The sequence below is a fragment of the Enhydra lutris genome, unplaced genomic scaffold (assembly GCF_002288905.1).
Source record: "Enhydra lutris kenyoni isolate GAN:26980312 unplaced genomic scaffold, ASM228890v2 scaffoldscaffold73, whole genome shotgun sequence".
Classification (NCBI taxonomy): domain Eukaryota; kingdom Metazoa; phylum Chordata; class Mammalia; order Carnivora; family Mustelidae; genus Enhydra; species Enhydra lutris.
Window position 1 is genome coordinate 4,940,912 of NW_019154157.1, and position 22,326 is coordinate 4,963,237.

Consider the following 22,326-nt stretch of genomic DNA (forward strand, 5'->3'; position numbering starts at 1 on the left):
TATTTTAAAGTTGCCACTAATGAAAATTTATCTCCTTTAAAGCAGAATTGAAATTTAGTTTTATTTACTCCATGTATGCATTTTCCCTATGTTTAGCCCATAATGGGATTCACTGAGGGGAGAGGTTTGTTAGTGTTTTCATGTTAAATGTAGAAAGCGAGTCAATTTGAAATAACTGTTTCAGAGGTTTGGTCATTCTCAATTAAGTAAAAAAGTTGACTCTTGGAATTCACATAGTGGAAAAGTATCCTGGTGGAAGTAAGAAAATAGGCATTTGGGAGCAAAATGAAGACATGTTAAAACTTTCTTTTAGATTTGGTTCTTTCTGGCCTTTAGTGACTGCCAGTTTTCTGTTTGGATCAGTAAATTTTAGAGCTTTTGATGAATGTTTAAGGTTTTTAGACTATTGGGTACTATGGGAATAAATAGGATAATTAAAATAGGTTTCTGAGCTGGTATGTAACTTTTTTACCTGCCCTTTTTTTTTCTTTTTAAAAAACGTTTTTTAGAAGTTTTATTTGTCAGAGAGAGAGAGCAGATGCACACACAAGCAGGGGTGCAGCAGGCAGAGGGAGAAGCAGGCTCCCTGCTGAGCAAGGAACCCTATGTGGGGCTTGATCCCAGGACTCTGGGATCATGACCTGAAGCTTAACTGACTGAGCCACCCAAGCGTCCCTCTTTTTTTTTTTTTTTTTTGGAAGAATTTACTTATTTGTTTTAGAGCATGCATTTGCCTGTTAGGGGGAGGAAGAGAGAAGGGGGAAGAATCTTTAGCAGACTCCCCACTGAGCGCAGAGCGGGAATCCCAGGACCGACAGAGCCTGACCTAAGCTGAAACCAAGAGTAGAATGTTTAACCACCTGAGCCACACAGGCACCCCTTTCCTGCCTTTTTCTACATGAACCACTGATAGAGCTGTTGGTCATACTTTGAGATTGATAGGTAATCTTGTAGGTATATTTTAAAAATCACCCAAACGTGTTACATTATACCCAGATGAGACCTCTCCCAGTTAAAGGGATTTTGGTTTCAGTACTTGAGGGATGGAAGAAATAATTAGGATTTCAGGTATTCATTGACTTTAAATGTGAAAGTATTTTCAGGTAGCTTGGCTTTATTTTTGGGAGGCTGTGCCCCTTTGCATGAATCTTCCCTAGATTTGAAAAGAATGGGGGCTCGAAGAATTAGTTCTCCTTTATTGTATCTTTTCAGGGTGTAAAGGCATAGGTAAATCTCTTTATGCCATTGGACTCCTATTTATAATGTCATGTAACAGTGCTTCAGCTTTTCTTTGCCAGTGGTTTAATTTGCCACAGTAGTGGAAGCTCCAAGACAGGCACATGATTTTGTGTACTGAGGAGGCAACGAAAGGGCTGTCCAGACTACCTTTTCTTTTTTCTTTTTTTTTTTTAAAGATTTTATTTATTTATTTGACAGAGATCACAAGTAGGCAGAGAGGCAGGCAGAGAGAGAGGAAGGGAAGCAGACTCCCTGCTGAGCAGAGAGCCCGATGCAGGGCTCCATCCCAGGACCCTGGGATCATGATCTGAGCCGAAGGCAGAGGCTTTAACCCATTGAGCCACGCAGGTGCCCCCAGACTACCTTTTCTATAGTTGCATGGCTCTCTACCTGGTGGAGGTTCCTTACATTCACCTTACTTAGCTTCCAGAATTCATAGGGATGCTTCTGGCTACCCGCTCCATCTTAGTACAGAGGCAGAAGTCCTTTCTAGGCCCCAAGTCTCCTTAGTTTGTTCTTTTTCCTAACTTAGGAAATGAAGTTGTATGTGACGGTTCTCAGAGAAGCAGTTCTGATACAGAAAAAGTATATAGGGCTTCAAGTTGGAGGAGGTAGTTTTGATATGTAGTTATTTAGCCACTTAAATGCTGGTTATATGGAATAATAAATGAATGTGTACCTTGCAGTGCTGTTGGAAGATATAAGTGAAGAAGGGCACGTGAAAGTACTCAGCTTTATGTCAACTTATAATTAAAGAGCAGTACCTACTGTTTATTGAGCTCTTCCTCTATTACACAATGTGCTAATAAACACATATAGGTATTATTTGGTTGAATCCTCCCAATAACCTTGCAGAGGAGGTAATAGGAACAGTGTTCAACTCATGGGGAAGTTCAGAGAGCCAAGTGATGTGTCCAAGATCACACAGCTTCTAAATGCTGATGTTGGGATTTGAATCTGATCAGTATGAAAAGCCTGTGCATGTCAAACTGCTTTCTTTAAAATCATTAGAAATGGTCATTCCATTTGCATTTCTCTGAAGACTGAAAAGACTGATTTTTCCATTTGTTAACCAGTTTTGTGTTTTCTATTTGTAGCGTGTCTGTGGATGTCTTTTTTGCCCACTTACCTCTTGGGATCTTTGCTGATTACCTGAGGAATTGGCACAAACTCCTCATGTATTATATACTTAACCCTTCTCCCACTATAGTGGAGGCATTCACTTTCCAAACGTACAGAATTCTATACTTGGATATATTTTAAGATCTCCTTTCCATCTGGGTTCCTCAGATTGTCACTTTTAAGTTTATTCTGCAAAATGTATTTGAAGATTTTTATTCAGAGATACTCCCATATTCTAGGGACTCTTTCATGTTAAACAATGAGTGTGATCTAACCACATGCATAGCCTCTGAATAGCCTCAGTTAACTCTCAGATTTCACTTTAGGGGAATAGAGCAGAAGCCAAACACAAAATTGTTTCTTTTTTTCCTCGTTACATCTTGTATACAGCTAAATGTTTTTAATTAGCAATAATCGCGCCTCGGATAAACCTCATTGGCTACGATACTGCCACTGCGCAAAGCTACAGCTAAATGTTTTTAATCATGTTGTTGTTTTTACATTAATTTTCCACTTGATTACTTTGGGATTGACAATGAAACCTATTGATAACAATCTTGAACATTGGTTCATGGAACTTAGAACATAATCACCTTTGATGACAGCACTCTTTGAGGTAGCCCAGTAGATGCCAACAAAGAAGTGATGGTACTGTTGAAAATATATTCACTGTTCCTTTCTTCACAGCAAAGTTCCTGCATTCGTCAGGATGATTGCTCCAGAGGGCTCCTTGGTGTTTCATGAGAAAGCCTGGAACGCATATCCCTACTGTAGAACAAGTAAGCCTGGTTGCTGGCAGTCATTCCACCCCGCTGTCCCACTGCTGATGAGGAGAGGGACTCTTGGTGCCAATGCCTTTGAGAAGTGTGGCGCCCAAGAAAGTCCTCTGCGGGTTCTTGGGCAGTCCCTGCAGGTGCTGTGGCAGAGGAGAGATTTCTGTGTTCCTCCTCCAGACCTTTGTGAGGGCATTGGTTCATTCCCAGAGGTCCTTGCTGACTGCACTGGCTTCAGGGGTGAGACCCGAAAGTCATCCACACTCAGAAGTGTCCTTTGGTTTAGTTTTAATAGTTTTTTTCTCATATTGCCACATAGAGTAGGAATATGGCAGACTTCTGGAACAGTTCCCTGTTGTTTGCTAAATTGGCCTTAAAGTGATATATTGCTTTTACGACATTATTCTATCATTGTTTTAAAATTAGATTATTCACTCTAATCTAAGGCAGACTGTAGTGTCCCTTGTGTAGAAACTTTTGCAGACATAAACTATTAAATGCTCTGTTTTCAGGTAGTTTAATCATTGTGACATTAAATAATATGACTGATTGTTTTGACTTGGTTTAATATTCTGAAATTTTTCCCCTTTTATTGCCCACCTGTCCATTATGCCTCAGTTGTAACGGTGAGTAAAACTATTTTTGTGTCACTTACTCTTCGTCTTTAAATTTTGCTTTACATAGTAATTATTTTCAGTCTTTCCTTGCTTTTTAAATTCAGACTGCCCACTGCTGCATGGCCCTCCTCTGTGCTCTTTCCACCAGCCTACACTCCACCACATGTTCCCAGTGTTAATGGGTTTTTCCAGCCTTGTCTCAAAATCTCCCTGTTGACTTTATTTTGCTTCTGCTACTTCCTTTGAATGCTGTATTTGCTCACCAAACCTCCCAGCTTCTTTAATATTAGCCCTGTATGCTGCATGACAAGTGGGGTTGTTTAAATTATTTAAAAGCATGCAGCATTTGGTTTGCCTGACAAGTCCATAAAAACAGGTAGCTAATGATTCTTTGTCACTTGAGGATTAGTCTTATATAGTCAAAGCACGGATGCTTATGCTGGGGAAGGCTCCTGCAGACAAAAGCCCCAAAGAACCGGTGAAGGATCACTGTCATTTTGCTGTTGTGTTTTCTGCAGAATGAATATATGAAAGATGATTTCTTCATTAAAATTGAAACATGGCACAAACCAGACTTGGGAACATTAGAAAATGTAAGTTTCAACTCTGGGCTTTCAGTGCAGAAGCCCCTGGAAATGGGAATATTGTAGTCCATTCTGTCATCATCAGAGTGATGCCACCTGCAGGAGACCAGTACCTGGACACACCAGGGCATGTCCGATTGCAGTGAGGCAGGCCAGCAACCAGCAACAAATGGGGCTTTCCCTCTCAGCCTCCTTGCCTTCATGCGAGAGTGGACGGTGGGGAGAGTTGGTGTTTTTTATCAGCACTCTTTACCTGGGACAGGGAGAGCAGAGATAAAATTCACAAGCCTATTTTAGCCGTTAACTTTAGATATCTTTCATCTTTTCATCTCTGTATGTTTGTCAGAGCTACTCTACAAAGCAAATTTGACGCTTTAATTTTCACCTCCGCTCTGCTTTGCAGGGTTGATGTCATAAAAATGGCCAAAAGGTGAATGGGAGGAGCAACTTTGAATATTTTGTAAAAATATTGGCAAGCTTCTTATTTTTACAAGTTGGAGCACATTTATTCCTCAGATGTCAAGAAAATCACTTAAGACTCATTGTAATCATTAACTTTTGATAAGATGTATCAGAGACTTAGGGGAAGGCATCTGGTGTTGATCGGTGCCTTTGGCCCAGTGACTGTCCAAAGTGTGATCTCTGCAGCAACATCTGGGAACTTGTTAGATGCGTGCCTTCTCAGCCCTCACCCCATACTTACTGAATTAAAATCCCTGGTGGTAGGGACGCCTGGGTGGCTCAGTTGGTTAAAATCCCTGGTGGTGGGGCCCAGTATGCTGTGCGTTGTGGTGCACGCTCCAGTTTGAGAACTACTGTTCCAATCTCACCCTATGCTGTTAAGGGAGAGTAAGTTCATGTTGTGGTAGATGATGCTTTTATGTGATTGGTGCCAATTAATAGAACTTTTTATTTATAATTGGTAGTATTTGACTTGAGTTTTTCTTCCGGGTGATCATTTGACATTTCATGTCTTTTTTTCACAGTAATTCTAAAATTTCGAATTTAGATGAGATGATTGGATGTGCGTTAGTCTGTTTTTCTTCCGGGTGATCATTTGACATTTCATGTCTTTTTTTCACAGTAATTCTAAAATTTCGAATTTAGATGAGATGATTGGATGTGCTTTAGTCTGTATGAGTTGATCTGTGTTTTCCAGCTTCCAAATGGACAAACTTTGGCAGTGTGTAAACAGTTCTTAATTGGTTCATAGGGGGAGTTTTAGAAATAAATGATTAATTAACATGAGGAATGGAGGAATTGCTTTCCTATCAAAACTGAAAAGCTTTGGGATAATCAAATTCAGAATAGGTTTTAAACCTCCCAGTGCAGCTTCTTGAAATCTAATTATAATGTCACCTTACGTTTGTCTAGGACTTAAAGGTTACAAGGACTTGGTCGTGTATTACTGGGTTAAACATAGGTTAGGTACATTTTGTTATATAATTCTTCTCTAAGGACTACCAGAGAATAATGATGACACATTTCTGTTAATTGGGCAGCATCCTCTCACACCACCCCCTCCACATGCTTATTTTTTAGGGATACAAGGGTAACACAAGATTTCTAGATCCCTTAAGGCTTCAGATTTCTAATTTAATGAAATAGCAATCTGGATTTTTAAAATTCTTTGTATTGTGGTCTAAAAGACTCAGATAAAGATTACATATGTAAGTGTAGTCATTTGTCTAGTAAGAATAGTCTACGGTTTGTTGTGTTTCATTTCTCTTTGTCATTTATAGGTACACGGTTTAGATCCAAACACGTGGAAAACTGTTGAAATTGTCCACATAGATATTGCAGATCGAAGTCAAGTTGAACCAGCAGTAAGTACTGAATACTCCCCAATGACATTTTAACCTGTTGCCTCTTACATTTAAAAATGATCATCTTTCTTTCTTGTATGGCCTGCGTTTCTACATTGCAGGGAGCCTGGAGTTTGGGTATGGGTCTGTGCAGCAAAAAGACCATAGAGTAGGAGAGAGGGTTATTTGTTTGCTTGTGTGGATTTCACCTTTGCACAAATGATCCCTTTGAGAAATCCCAGTATATCTGAGATATATAGAGGTTTCTTTTCGTTGGCAGAGGTGGGGGTGGAGACTAACATTATTTTATAAATGAATTCTCCTTTGGGCTTCTATAAATATTGTGGGTCCCTTATACTTTTAAAGTGGGATTGAGAAACCTGAACAGTTGTGTAGCTTTCTAATCTTGATTTTTACTAGATGTAAATATTCATAGGCTAGGCTTTTGACTTAATACCCACCCCCTAGAAGTGAAGACCTGCATTCTCCCAAAGTAAGACCCTTTTATTACTTCGCCACAGTTTGAAAATACTAACTCAGTTCTTAGAGTATGCTGGTGCTGCTTGCTTTTGCAGGGCACAGTTGTGGACTTTTCCTATGTTAAGACAACCATTGACCCTCTTTATGCTAGTGTAGAGAGCAGAAGCTTTGAGACAAGATTTCTTCTGTCATGGTAAAGCCCAGCATGTTCAGTTAGCATTTTTATTTCATGACTTTTCCATTTCATTTTTAGTGCTCATTGTCTGAACACGAGCAATGTTGTAGGCTGTACAGAAATAGAAATAACCCAAACACAAAATGTCTGTTTTTGCTGTTGAAATTTAAAGGTAAATCTTCTAGGAGCACCTGGCTGGCTCACTGGGTTAATGTCTGCCTTCATCTCAGGTCATGATCCTGGGGTCTGGGGATTGAGCCCTGCATTGGGCTCCCTGCTCAGTGAAGAGCCTACTTTTCCCTGTCCCTCTGCCTGCCGGCTCTGCCTACTTGTGCTCTGTCTCTCTGTCAAATAAATAAAAAAAACCTTTAAAAAAATAAATGAAGATCACCCTTCTAAAACCCAGGTCTCCCACCTTTTCTCTGAAATTGCTGGGTTTGAGACTGCCAGCTTTGACCCCCTGCTAGGCTGGGTTCTATTCTGGTAGGACTCCCCTGATTAGAAATGTGAGCACTAATGAGGGATCTTTGTTTGTAGAACTTCTTAAATTTTAGTTGTGCTATGATTTGACATGATTTCAATTTTAAGGATAATTATATATTGAAATTATGTAGGACTTTGAAATTATATAGGACTTTTTTTTTTAATCCTCAGAAGTGAATGTATGTTCTGTTTTAGAAACAGTATTCAGATGTCTGTTTTGTCCTTTTATTTCTCTTGTCTTTTCCAGCCATGTTTACTGCATGTGAAAGAATGATGGTAGGAGGAAAAATCCTTGGTAGTGAGCAATGAGTGAGTTGGTTAATGGGCTAGGTCAGGGTAGCCTACGTGCTTGGAGCAGGTCACAAGATAATGGCGAGCGGCAGTATGGGTGACCCCGGGAAGGCATTCAGGTTATATTGTTGGTGTTTGAAAAAGTCCTGTCAGCCAGACAAAACGACATGATCTTGTGGTTCATGGGTTTGCATTCTAGGTTGTTCTCCAGCAGAATACAAGGCACCTTTGGTTTTGCTGGGGTCATAAGAGTTCTTTGTTCTTGTTCTCAGGCTAAAATGGATGCTCAGTCAGTGTTTGCAGGCATGAATGCAAGTAGATAGAACAGTTAAGGCCGATTGTGTAAGAGCCCTGGAGGCCCCTGGTCTCATTCCTTCCAGGTCTCATTCCTTCCACCCCAGCCTAGACCAGTGAGGAGAGAAGGCGCTGCTGGCCTTGAGGGGTGTGACAAGGGCACTTGAGATTGGTGCTCCAGGTGGAAAGCACTGTACATGAGCAGAGGCCCAGCGGGTGCTCCCCTGTGTGGGATGTCATCTTGGATGGATACATGGGGAAAGAGAAGGGATTGGGCCCGAATGAGAAGGGTCTGTATTCTGAGTCCATAGAGCTGTGACTAAAAGCATATGTTCTGAAACTAGATTGGCTTTGGGTTCAGATTCTGAGGTTCTTCTACCTGCTGGCTGTTCAGTCTTGGATGGGTTGCTTCCTCTCTCTGTGCCTGTTTTATCTTGTGTAAAATGGGGCTAATTATCTCACAGCATTAAGTGTGAGCACTGGAGCAGTGCCTAGTTTACCCAGTGTTCACCATCATTGGCATTGTGATTGGCCACGGTTGTGCAGGGGTTCTAAGAACTCTTCACACCAAGCATTGTTTGGGGAGTAAATCAATAGGTATATGTGGTTTTGTTTTTCAGTGTTGGCATCTCCTGTTTGCCAATTACATTGTAGAGATTAGTAAGATACAAACTTGTTTTAAAGTTGACTGAATTCCCAGTAGTTTATTTTATTGATGAACTACACATAGCATTTACCATTTTAACCATTTTAAAATGTACAGTTCACTGGCATTTAGTACAAGTACCTTCATACCATTACTGTCTAGTTCCAGAACATTTCATCACTCCTAAAGGACACCCTGTACCTATTAACAGTCACTCTCTACTCCTCCCTCCCCCCAGCCTTTGGCTACCACTAAGCTGTTTTTGTGGATTAAGCTATGCTGGATAATTCATAGAAGTGGAATCATAGCAATATGTGACTTTCATTGTTGGCTTCTTGTACTTTAGGCTGTTTTTATTCCTACTGTGGTGTGTGTCATTACTTCATTTCTCTTTATGGCTGATAACAGTCCATCCTTTGTGTATGTATTCATCTGGGGAGGAAGGTTTGGGTTGTTTCTACTTTTTGGCTATTGTAACTAGTGCTGCTGTGAAAAACTGTGTCACAGTGATCATCTATTTTCTCAGTTGTGAATCCTGGAAGTAAAACTGATACCATGTAGGGATTCTTAGACCTTTGGATGTAAAAAAGGAACCCTGACATGCATATTTGGTGCAGAAGGGAACTCTGTGTGCTAGGAGGCAAGGGTACCCTGGGCAATTTGAAGCCTGGGGATGAGGAACAAGAGCATTGAGCTGCCTGAGGATGTGTGAAGGCTGAGGGGGTGTGGGGTGGGGATGGGTTGTGGGGCCAGTGCCCATTCTGGCAAGGAAGTGGGGAAGGAGGGGGGCAGGGACCTTGGGTCTGCCCTTTTCTTCTGCTCCTCCTCTTCTTCCCATACTTTGGGAAGTTTGGGACATTCACCCTGACACTCACCCTTTTGGTTCTACCCCATCTATTTTTGGCCTTGAGTATAATGGTTTTGTTTTTTTTTTTTTAATTTTTTTAAGATTATATTTATTTATTTGACAGAGATCACAAGCAGGCAGAGAGGCAGGCAGAGAGAGACAGGGGAAGCAGGCTCCCTGCTGAGCAGAGAGCCCGATGCGGGGCTCGATCCCAGGACCTTAAAGACCATGACCTGAGCTGAAGGCAGAGGCTCAACCCACTGAGCCACCCAGACGCTCCGAGTATAATGTTTATCCTAGGAATTAGCTTCTAATGCGAACACTTGGACCACCTGGCCATCCTTACTGCTTACTAGATCCAGTTTGTTTTCTGTTGCATTTATTTGTTCTTTTGATTCTGCCCCCCCCCTTTTTTTTTAAGTTTTTATTTATTTGAAAGACTGAGAGAGCGAGCTCAGGAGCAGGGGCAGACTGAGAGGGAGAGAGAGAAAGAATCTCAAGCAGACTTCTCTCTGAGCTCAGAGCCCAAACGTGGGGCTTGGTTTCATGACCCTGAGAGCATGACTTGAGCTGAAATCAAGAGTCAGACACTTAACTGACACTTAACTGACCAAGCCACCCAGGCAACCCTTGATTCTGCACTTTCATGTTCCTTGAAAATTTTGGGCTGTGGTGTTGGGAAAGGGAAGTTAAGCACGTATTTGCAATTCTCAAATGACAGTGTTTCCATAGCAGTTAACAGGCATTGAGTGCCTGTTCAGTCTGTGCTCCTGGGGTATTCCTGTAGTAGCTGTCCAAGATTGGGATAGAACCTTTGAGAGGCTTGCAGTCTGGGGGAGACAAGCCCACCACAGTGAAACAGTGAACAAATGGCAGAGGCTTATGCATGGTCCAAAGTGCTAAAGGATTTTGGAGGAAAGAGTAAATGATCTGTTTGGACAAAAATCTGGACAGACTGAATCGAAGAGTCGTACCAGGAGGGAGAGTAGGATTTGATGGGTGACAAATTTTTTCTGTCACTGCAGGTGGATTATAAAATAACCCCCCACCCTCGTTACACTTTTCTCTCTTACCCTCATTACTCTGACATACTATAAATTTGTTTACTTATTTTTCTCTTCTCCCTGAGTAGAGATTTAAACTCAGAGGGAAGAATCTTTGTATTTTTAACTTGTCTCCCCAGCTCCTAGAAGAGTGCCTGAGCTATACATAGTAGATTCTCAGTGAATGAATGCGGTGTAGGGAAGCAGGGGTGCGGCTGTGTTATCTGACACTGAAGGGAAAGTTGGAATAGTTTTTAGAGTTAAAGGGGACCTGAGCTACTCAGGCCACATTGCTTTTGAACAGTGCTTTGCGTAATCCTAAGAATTTCTTGGAGCCCACCAGTTTCTCAGGCTGTCAGGATGGAGCGACTAGAACTGGGGCTGAGGAGTTCCCTCTGTCCCCCTCTCCCAGCACAGTTCTGACTCTCTGACATTAGTCTTCACTGTGCAATTTACTTTGAACACGCAGTTCTGCAGATACAGAAAGTTTGATTTCAGGGCTAACCACCCTGTTTTACAAGTGAGGAAACTGAAGCCCAGATAAACTAGTTTCTCTCAAGGTTGTTTAACCAGTGCCAGAAGTAGAAATTCTAACTCTTCAATCCAGTGTTCGTTCTTCTCACTCTTGGTTCCTTTGGCGCCAAGGCCCTGCTTTGTTGCTCTTCAAGCTGCTGTCTTCCTCTCCTCGCTGTTTGTTCTGGCATGCCTTCTGGGACTTTCTCTCTATCCGAGGCCCGTGTGTCCTGTAAGACAGATTTCATTTTCCCCAGGGAGATTTTGCCCATGTTAGAATCATCTACCGCTCTGCTTTCACTCATTTCATTGATGTATTTTGTTCTCCATGGTCAGAAACCCATCCCCTTTTCAGAGTGAGTACTTCATCAGTATTTGTAGAGTGAACCTGATGAGCTTGAGGATCATGATGAAACTAACTTTTTTGTATCAAGAATTTGTATAAAATCAATTTGATGTCAGTTTGTAACACCTGGGTTGGCAAGGGGTGTGGAAACAGACACTCATATACATTGTCCCTGGTAGTGTAAATCAGCATAACCTGTTCTGCAGAATTAGAAATGTACATGCTTTTTGACCCAGCAGAATCCTGTTTCTAAGAATTGATCTACTCAGGGGTGCCTGGGTGGCTCAGTCAGTTAAGCGTCTGCCTTCGGCTCAGAGCATGATCCCGGGGTCTTGGGATTGAGCCCCGCATCAGGCTCCCTGCTCAGTGGGGAGCCAGCTTTCCCCTTTCACAGTCCCCTTGCTGTGTTACCTCTCTCTGTCTCTCTCTCTCTCTCTGTCAAATAAATAAATAAAACCTTGAAAAAAAAAAAAAGAATTGATCTATTCGTTAAGTGACTTTTATAAAATAAGACTGGAAACATTCTGGAGTCTAAATGTCTCCCTCCAGAAGAATTAAGGGAGTGAGCGCTACTTGTACTGTTTGGGAATCCTTCACAAGGTAATGTGGCTGGAGAAAGATAAAAAAGAATATTATAGGATACTTCCGTTTGTAATATTGTAAAAGGGGTAAAATATATCTCTGCATTTATTTGATTGCTCATGTATAGATGGTTGAGAACAATGTAAGATGGTAGGAAGCGTGATTCCTTCATGAACAGTGGTGAGGGAGCTAGATGTCTGGGGAACAGGATAGAAGAGTTGAGGTCTTTCAGAAATGTGTGCAATGAATTGGGAATGGCCTCTTCTCACGTAGTGTATTGGTTTCCTGTTGCTGCCTGACAAATCACAAATTTAATGGCCATGTAACGCAACTTAATCAAAGGAGTGACAGCCCTTCTACATATATAGTCTCTTGGTGAGAAGCAAGTCACAGGTTCCACCTGTGCTCCAGGAGGAAGCTTATACAGGAGTATGATTCATTGTGGGAGTCATCTTAGGGGATGTCCTCCATGCCATTGATCAATTTTTAAGAACTAAAACTTGCTTTCCAGGGATTAAAGGGACATTAGAATTGACAGCTTGGTAATTCTGACAAGACCAACAAGGTGGATTTTTGGTAGGAAGACCTTGTGAAGGTGTGGTGATCTCTCAAAGTTCAGACTGTGGTACCTTAACCCCCAGAGGTTTTGGTCTGTCTCAGTCTGTCTGAATCCATTGATTTTCATTTGGTTGTTAATAAACTCTGGTTTTTCCTGAATGAGCTAATTTTTCCAGAACTTCTTAAATGGTTGAATTTCTGTCCTGCCTATTACTTTAAAAAAAGTAAAAGCAGTTAATTAGTAATTTTGAGAGGATAAATAGCCAAATCTCCTTCTCAATCAGGAGAAATATGAAATAGTGGGAGTTCATTAAACCCAAGAATTTGGAAGTGAGGCTTGCATCTTTTGCCTCCACCTGGTGGGGGTTTTCTGTCACTGCAGGTGGATTTAATTCAAATACAGCCCTCAACGTTTTAATTCAGAGTGACTGTTGATTACTTTTAGGATTTACTCTCTTTGCTGGGTTGCTGGTTTCAGACAGATTGTATGTCACTCTCGTTGTAGACTTGCTGTTTTTTTGATCATGCTTATGAACTGTACTTAACCATGCATAGAATGGATGTGATTGAACCTACAGAGTAACTAAATATTTCAGTGGATGCTTTGACATATTTATGTAATCGAAGGGTGACATTGTCACAATAACTCTAGGACTCAAGGATTTGTAGTAAAAGTTTGTCAGTGTGCCCCAGGGTCACAGTAATTTGCTTCAGAAATCATACGTATGTTTAAATGTGTGGGTTATTCATTTTTTTGTTGTTGGTTAACTTTGGAAAGTTTGTATAGAGCTGTTACTGTAGCCACCATTCTCTGTAATTTTCTAGAAGATGAGTGATTGCCTAGTGAAACAAGCTGAGGAGTCTAAGATTTCTGCCCAGATGTCCCCACTCATTTTCCTTTGTCCGCTATACAAAACAGGTTTCCTATTTGGGGGGAAAGCAGCATTGTAGTCAAGGGTTAAGGTATTATATCCCTTAAGAAGGAAGCCTACTTCTACTTGGTATGCTGTTCTAGAAGAACACATCCCTTAAGCCCCCACACCCTTCTGGCCCCTCCTGCATTTCAAATCTAACCCAGGAAATGCTCCTGAAAAACCTTCCTTTTTTCCTGCTACCCTTACCAAAGGGTAAATTGGGTACCCTTTGGGGGCCCAGACTATACTGTACCTCATCATCTCTGTGTTTCCAGGATCTAGCAAGATGCTCAATACAAGACATCAAGTGAACTTTTCAATAAAGATTTGGTGAATCAAAAAGAATTTGCAGATTTTTCCTTTGTTGTGTTTTTAAAAAGGGGAGTGGGGAAAAGACCATTTGGAGGAATTGAGGTTTTTATCATTCAGATATTAAATGGACAAAATGCTACTCTATTTCCTTCTTTACTAATCCTGAGTGATGAAGCACATGTGATATGCCTTTAATTCTAAAAATTCATTTCTAAATGAGCAAGTATCTTTCTGTCATATTAAAAAGTGTTTTCATTAGACCAAACTGTAATGAGTCAAGGTTTTATCTAGCATACAAAAGATACCAGAATATAATTTTTTTTAATTTCTAAAGTTTTTGATACAGAACCGCAGTAAAAAAGTTGAGAATTCTTTAAATGTCCTGATGAAATGCGCATGTATATCTTCAACTCATTTCCAAAACTTACACAAATGAGTCAGTTGACATCTGCTTCTGCTTTTTTTTTTTTTTTTAAGGTATAAATGTGAATCTGACTCCTTTTAATCATCTCCAGCACTTTGTCTAAGTAGCCTTTCATGATTTGTATACAAAAGTCACTTCCCAGGAGAGGAAGACTCTTTAAAGTATAAGCTGAAATATACACACGATTAACATGAGAGAGACCTTCGTTTTTGGAAGTAATTTGAAAGAAAATGAGCATGGTTTGAAAAAAAGAAAAATTGGAACCACATTTTTAAGTTATGTGTAACCAGAAAGGACTGTATCAGTCTTCCTCTATAGTGTATATTTCCTCTGCAGTGTATGCTGTGTGACTTCATCATTTCCAAGAATTTATTTTCATAGAAATAATGTTTAATTGATGCTTTTAAGGCTCATAAGTCCAAAAGTGATATAGTTTCATATCCAGCTGTTTTTTAAACATCAGTAAGAAGGAAATACTAATGATATGAAACTCTGGTGATGTTTCACTGAAGATGATATTCCTGCCAGTCGTTTCTGGGTTACAGAAAGGATGTGTAGGGTGTGCTGTGACTGATAGGGTCCTTCTTAGGGACTTCCCCGAAGAGCTTGAAGGGTCTCTTTGACTGTGACTGACCCAGTAAGCTTATGTTTTTAAGATAAAGCTCAGATTTCATTCCTACCTCTTCCTTCTTTTGTTTTTTTAGCCCCTCTTGTTACCCTCTTGTTGTTTCTCAGTCATATTTAACCCAAGTCTCCATCCTTTCTTTCAGTCCCTCTCCTTTGCAGATACCCCCCTGCCCCAGGGAGAGTTGGGATAGGTGTGTCCTGCAGCGTGGTCCCGAGTGTTATAGCCACCCTGCAGCCCTGATGCCTGCTCTGCAGAGCCAGACTTCCTGGGCTGTGGTCCTTGGGTCCTCACACTGCTGAACTCTGGACCACCCTCTGTGCCACCTCTTGGCAGTACAACCCTTCTCCCAAGCAGTTTTTCAGCATGAGCTTCTGGACCACTATGTGGCTCCACTCCCTAGTCACAGTTCTTTCCTTGATACCTCACAGAACACAGGCATTCCCAGCTGAGGGGGTGGGCTGCTGATAAAGTTTGCCTTTCCTTCTGGTACCTGGAATTGCCTCCCTCAGTCCAGCTCACTTGGCCTCACTCCTCTTGTTTATTTTCTTTTGGAGAACACCCCCTATGGTGGCTAGAAGGCAGGTCTGTACATGTGGGAATCCCAGTTGTGGCTGAATCTGCCCACAGGTCCAGTTCTCTGAATTTGTTTGGAAGCGAAGAGGTTCTTTTTAGGGTTCCTGAGGCCCTCTGTGGAGCATTGTGACTAATTCCCAAGCTTGCCTCTCAGAGCCTTAAAACTAGGACTCTAGCCAAAATGCTTGAGGCCCTTTTCTTTCCAGCTGCCCAGAGACAGCTTGTTGGAAATGCAGATTTTTAGCTCCCTCCCTGGTCAGTCTCTGGGTGGCCTCTGGGCTCCATCCAGCTCTCTGGGCAATTTCTGCGCATGCTCACTTGGGACATGCCTCCAGTACACTATATACCTGGTGAAGATTGTACAGTGTGCACTCTTCAAAGATTTTAAAAACGGAAGGAATCTCACTTGGAGGCCAGGATCCAAAATATTCACCCCAGCCTTTATTTTTACTGTTAAGGAGTTTGAGCCCAGGGGAGGTGCTATAACTTCTCTAAACCACGTAAGTGCTTGAAAGGGAAGTTAGGGACTCTCTCCATCTCCCCTGGTTCCTGGAAAAAGCAGTTTCATCAGTGGCCTCGGTCACCTCCTCCCATGACCACTATAGACTCTGGGATAGTTTGAAATTTGCAGATGTGCAATAGAATAGTAAAAGGATTAGAGCCCCTAAGATGTCTTTTGGTTTGGGTGCTTAATAGAGAACACCACTCATGTGTTTTCTCATGTGTTCACTTGGCAAATAATCTATTGGAACTTGCTGTTTGATCTGTGTGTGTACGGTAAATATTTTTCCAGATAGAAGAATAATTGTGTCTGTCTAAGGGAGTGCAAGATTCTTAATCAGGGAAAACTTTAAAGTATTTCTAAGTGACTTGTAGTTGGTTGCTTGTTTAGCGTGGTGGTGCTAAGTTCCCCTGTACCTTGGGGTTTTTTCTTTCTTTTTTTCCCTTTTCCCTCACAACTGATACAAACCAGTGCTGGGCTCCAGGCTGCAGCCAGAGTGAGAGTTCGAGGGCTGACTAGAACCTGGAAGCTTGGAATTTTTGTACTTTATACTAAAAGAAGACTGTGGCCCATTTTCATTGTACATCGAAAGATAATAATGGAATTGTTGGGCTCTTCTAAACTGCTCACTTAAGCCATTTGTAGAAATCCCTTGATAATCTTTTTAAATTTTTAGAAAGATTTTATTTATTTATTTATTTATTTGAGAGTGCATGAGAGGGAGGAGGGTCAGAGGGGGAAGCAGACTCCATCCTGAGGAGGGAGCCTGATGCGGGACCCCGTCCTGGGACTCTAGTATCATGACCTTAGCCGAAGGCAGTTGCTTAACCAACTGAGCCACTCAGGCGCTCCCTTGGTAATCTGTTTAAGGATTGTCATGTTTTGAGTTTGTTCTTAAAATTTGTGCTTTTTCTTTGTTCTTTCTAGAATCGCCCATTTGTTCTTTGTTTATGAACGATTTGTTGGTATGTTTTGGTAGGCGGAACAATGCCCCATTTTAGTTGAGAGCAGAAATAATGCTGAGCAACACCTCATTTTCTGAAATCCCATTTACCTTTGTAAATGAATATATAAAGGCCTGCTTTTCCTTGCATTTAGCCATTTTTACTTTGAACACACCATTCACTTGTTTGACTGTTGAACAGTCTGACACTTTTTAATTGTTTTAAACTGTGAGGGTATATTGTTTTTAGGTATTGCTTTTTTTTAAAGAGACTTCTTGAATGTCAGCCTTGGAATGCTGATGAAACTTGGTTTAATTTATTTAGGCATGTAAGTTTGGTCACACCTTTAGCAATGCTTGTTTCTGGTGCTCAAGGAAGGATTCAGGCATATCTTTTCTTTTGATCAGACATTCCGTGAGACAGTGCCCAGATGTTACACATTTGAGTATATTCTTGGCAACATATGCTTTACTGTATTGCCTTTAGAAAAAACGTCATAATTTTAAAGAAATGCAAGAATCATAAAATGCACTTTCTAAATCTTTTTAAGATTAATTTTTTTCTTTAAAATTAAAAACATGAAATCTGGCTGGAAAAAGCTAAATATTAGATCATACTTCGTGAAATTGTTAGTATTTGTCAGCTTTTGAGCACATAAATGACATTTTTGGGGACCAACCTAGTAGACCTTCCAAATTAATCTTTGATGGATGATAACGCTACCAGTCAACACCGGTTCATTATCTCTCACAGCTTTCAAAAAGCTTCGCAGTTGTAGATGTTGCTTTCATTCCAGCTCTTGCTGCTTACTTCCTAAGAAGGCCTTCCTGCTTCTCAGAGCTGTGCAGTGGCAACCCAATTCTTTAGCCCTGAAGAGAGCTTTTGTTCCTTAGAAGTCCATGGCTGAGATCCAGCAAGTCCGAGGAGAGCCTGTGTTTGCCAGTGCTGCTTCCGTTGTTCTCTTTGGCATGAGCAGACACTTGATCTAGTAAAGTACCTCTTCCTTTTACCATAAATGAACCTAGACACTCAATTTCTATCTTAAAAGTTTGTAACATATCTCTAAGATATGTGCAAGAGCTCCAAAAGCTCTTTGTTAAAGTGCGTGCATAATGAAGAGGTGAGACGTCTGACCCAGCTCCTAAGTGTATTAGTAGCCCCCTTGAATGCAGAAAAAAGCAAAGCAAAACAAAACATGGGTTTTCAGATAGCAGTGATTTTGCATTTGCTTACGAAATTTCCCCTGGTCAGATGCTCATCTTGTCTTGCCTTTTCTGTGCCGTGAAGCATACTGCTATTGAAATCCTTTCTGTAATAAGTTATAGGGGTTCCCCCCTCCTTAAAGGACATATGAATAAACATAAGCGTAGTTTCTATTAAAAAAAAATGTAAAAATGTTTCTCACTTTATTCTGTTGCCTTACACGGTCACCTTTTGGAACTCTTGGAAGATTCACATCCCGTCATGTATTTAGAGAATGTGCTCTAGTGTATTTGAAGGCATAGTTGGATGGCAGTGCCCTCTTGTGGGAGAATAACATATTGCTTATTGCATGCTTGGTTAGATTTTAGAGATTTTTAAATTTCTCTTAAAAATCTGCACGTACGAAGAATGCCTGGATGGCTCAGTTGGTTAAGCATCTGACTCTTGGTTTTGGTTCAGGTCATGATCTCGGGGTAGGGGGAATCAAGCCCTGCGTTGGGCTCTGCTCAGCACTTGGAGTTGGCTTGAGATTGTCTCTCTCCCTGTGCCCCTAACCTCCCTGAGATGACCTTATTTCATGCTTGGTTAAATCTTAAGAGTGCTTATGTGCCTTCTTTCTCTCAAATAAATAAATCTTAAAAAATCTGCATGAACCAGTATATTTTGCACAAAATATTTTTTCAACTAGAACCTATTAACTTAATGTTTATTTTTGATCTCTTCCATATTTTAAAAATAAAGTAGGGAGGGTGGTGGAGGTGGTGAGGTGTGAAGTAGAATTGCTCCAGTTTCTGGGTGGGGGAAAAATGCATTTTTGAGCAGCTGAAAGAAATTAGCGTAAGTGGCTCCAAAATCGAGTTTTTAAAGTGTGCATTCCTTACAAAAGCCCCTTACCCCACGCTTTTTTTTTTGTTTTTTTTTTTTTTAAATAAATCAGTGTTACTCTTTCTTAGGGAAAGTTCTCCAGGCAGAGAGGGAGCCAAGATCCCTTCAGGTACTTGAGTCTTCTCAAATGATAAAATGTAAATCACATCATATTAGCAGTTAAAGTATGGTGTTTGGCCTGGGTATTGACAGAACAGCATCTGAGTCTTGGTTCTTCTGCTCCACAAGGGCAAAGGATTTAATTTCCCCACCCCCAGAAGTGGTGGTATTACCTTTGTTTGAGGGTTAACTGAGAGAATGTGTGTGCCTGACACATAAGTAAGTTCAGATATAGTAGCAAGAATGATGCTATTTATTGGGTTTTGCTCTTGCTGTTAAAAAAAAAAAGTATAATTTTTTTCTGTAATTATTTCCTATTTAGTATTTGTTAAATTAGTGCTGATGTGTTAACTGGGGTCATGGGTCTTAGGAACAGCTGCGTCTGAAGGTCAACTCATAAACCAACATGAACATTTTGCTGGAAAGGGCTCACCTGAATATTCATTACAACTTTCTCCCTTGTTTTAGTTTAAGGAATTAGATATGGTAGGTTTATATTATCTATATTTATCCATTGTCATTTAAGGAAGTAAATACATTTTGTGTTAAGATTTTCTTAAACATACTGCATTTCAGGCATTTGCAATTTAATCTTAAAATATGTAACGTTTAACAAGCACCTTTAACCAAATTGACTTGTTAATGTGTTAAAACTTATTGGTGTCAAGAGTTTAAAATATCTTCATTTTAAAATGCTTTAATAAATATATAAACATAATAATGAATATGTTGTAGTAACAAACATACTGTCTATTTGTGTATGAAATGCAAGCTTACCCAAACCAGTAGTAGCCCACCTACTCTGAAGGCAGGGCTAAGGAGTAGCCCCCCCTGCCTTGGGCTACCCAGGAACCCCCTTTCCCACCTGTCCACATCTAGAGCACAACTATTTGGTTTCCCTGTTGGGTTGTAGATGGATTTGTCACATCAGGCTTTAAAAAAAAAAAAAAAATTTTCATTTGGAGCCCCAGCATGGGGCTCGAACCCATGACCCGTAGATTAAGAGTCACATGCTCTAGGATCTGAGCCAGCCAGGTGCCCTGTCATATTAGGCTTTTGGTTGTAACTTATTTTCAGGGCTGGAATTCTGATTTCTTTCTGTTTATTGTAACCTTCCAGAGGCTTTGGGGATCTGCTTTCATAAGCATGACAGTGTCGACTGTCTCTAAGATACTGATAAGATGAGAAAGAATGGAAGAGGTGCTTAGACTGACTGTACCCCAGCTTGGCTGTTCCCTACCCTGACTGTGCTCTAGCCAGACTGTGTTCCAGCCTGGCTGTGCCCCAGCCTGACTGTTCTCTAACCTCGCTGTCTGTAGCCAGACTGTGTTCTGGGCTGCGGCCACCTTTTAACATAGAGCTCTGTTGACAGCCTCTGCCTGCTTCCTAAGCTCAATGCCATCCTCACCCCCACCCCACATCTCTATGCAGGGTCTCTATGAGATTAAAATGATCACAAAACAAGTGTTCTCTTCAGCCCTGTAGGTTCGACTGCATTTCTTTTCTCAGTGCAGTTGTTTAAAAATTCTCCTTTTAGGATTCATTGGTGGGAAGCCGGTAAGGATTAATGAGAGGGCTGAATTAGAGAATATTTTTTAATGCAGTTTTGTTCCTCTGAGGTACATTCAGTAATAGAAACTAGGCCAACAAGTTATTGACAATTAGTGGTCCTTTGGGAATCTGCTTTAATGAATAGATAAGAATGATTTGTAATTAGCATAATAATTATATGCAAATGAATGCTTCGGAATTGCTCTAAAACACTTCTGAACTGTTTAAACAGCCCTCCTGAGATCTTGTTACTCTATTAATTTGTGTAGCAAATCTTTTTTTCATAGATCACGCAAAGATAAACTTCAGTCCAGCCCCTGTCCGAATTATTATGAATTCCAAGGTGGTAGGACCTGAATTAATGAGATTTACTTATACTATATTAATGGTGCTCTGTGGGAACCTGAAAGGGTGAGGAGTCCTTGGGGAGATGTAATTAAAAATAGGAAAGAAAGCTGCTTATTGCAAATAACTGTTGAAATGAGTTTCTTAAACAAGTTCGTAAATGTTATTTGTCTTTACACCTCTGTTACTTGCTTTTGCAAAATTTAATGCAAACATTTTTTTTAATGGGCTTCCCCTCTGGAGTTTGGCTTGAATTTTGTCAGGTCCAGTTAGTTATGCACTAGGGTCAGCGGTGATCGGATCCAGGAACTCCTTGTGTTCCACGTGCCACAGTGTGTACTGAAAAATGAAGGGCATTGATAATAGATGAGGTTTGTTACTGATCTTCGTATTTAATTTGGTCTTTTCCCACTCATCCTGGTCTTTACTTTTAGGATGTGATTAGAGGAAATAAGCTTTGCTAGGTTGAGCAGCAATACCCATGCATTCTAAACTTCGTGATTATCTTTGAGCTATTTGAATAGACACCTAATTAATCATCTTGTGCTAAAGGAAAGCATTTTACAGCAGGCTGCAGGATCCTAATACCTCTCTCAAGTTTTTATTTTTACCCTGTAGAATTGTTTTTTTGTGGGGGTGAGAGGCAGGGGAAATGCCCTTTTATAAGCAGGTGTGGAGGAGTTGCTAATGCTTGTGGTTTGGGCCCTGTTTTCCTCAGCTTACATTTAGCCTCACCTGTGGTAACCCATGCATGGTTCTTTAAGCAGTTTCTTGTATCTGGAGCTCATCTCGATTTTTCCACAAGCTGTCAAGAAACTCCTACCAGTCCCTCACCTCCTACTCACTTCCCCATTCATAATCATGAGTTAAATCTGGGCTCAAGGACATTTAGGTTGGCTCAGCACAGATTTTGTACTTGCATTTTGGGGAACAGCCACTATGCTAAAAGATTCATAAAACTAATATTCTTTGTCTTCAAAATGAATCTGGTTTCTGTTGAGAGTTTCTGTTGAGAGCTGTAGTGAGTAACAGATGTACACCCAAGAGGTAGCACAACTTCTGTATTCCAGTGACAGAAAACGGCTATTTATAAGAATTTAATGAATGTATTCTGTGGCTTCAGCGTGGAGACTCAGTAAGCCATTTATTTACCATATTATATTTTATTTGTTCTCCAAAGGGTGTCTTGACTTTCACTTGCCTCCTTTTTTTTTTTTACTTAAATAAGAGTTTTCAATTAAATAGAGTTGTATTAAAACTAATCCGAATCTACCTTATGCTGATACCATTGTGTTTCCCTGTTGTTCGGGCACTAGTATTGGTGGAGCGAGCAGTGTCTAGGGACATTACACCTAACTTGATAATGATGGTTTTACTAAGCCCTTATCCTGGCCAGGCCTCTGGGCAATACAGATAATTAAAATTTGATCATAAAAAATTTTAAACACAGTGCACCTTAGCAATAAGATTTTTCTACTTTTAAACGTGATTTTAAAACTCATTTTAAAAATACATTTCCTTGGCCTAGTGAATTTGCTTTCTTTTTTT

At 40.6% G+C, this 22,326-nt stretch overlaps 1 protein-coding gene across 2 annotated transcripts in view; it reads left to right on the forward strand.

The window, feature by feature from the left end:
* Positions 1 to 22,326, forward strand: part of LOC111160003 (phosphatidylinositol transfer protein beta) — a 64,282-nt gene that overhangs the window by 15,878 nt on the left and 26,078 nt on the right. For both annotated transcript variants that reach the window (XM_022522760.1, XM_022522759.1), the window contains exons 4-7: positions 3,049 to 3,140; positions 3,753 to 3,760; positions 4,270 to 4,344; positions 6,078 to 6,161. In XM_022522760.1, coding sequence (XP_022378468.1) covers positions 3,049 to 3,140; positions 3,753 to 3,760; positions 4,270 to 4,344; positions 6,078 to 6,161 — 259 coding nt within the window. The remainder of the gene's footprint in view (positions 1 to 3,048; positions 3,141 to 3,752; positions 3,761 to 4,269; positions 4,345 to 6,077; positions 6,162 to 22,326) is intronic.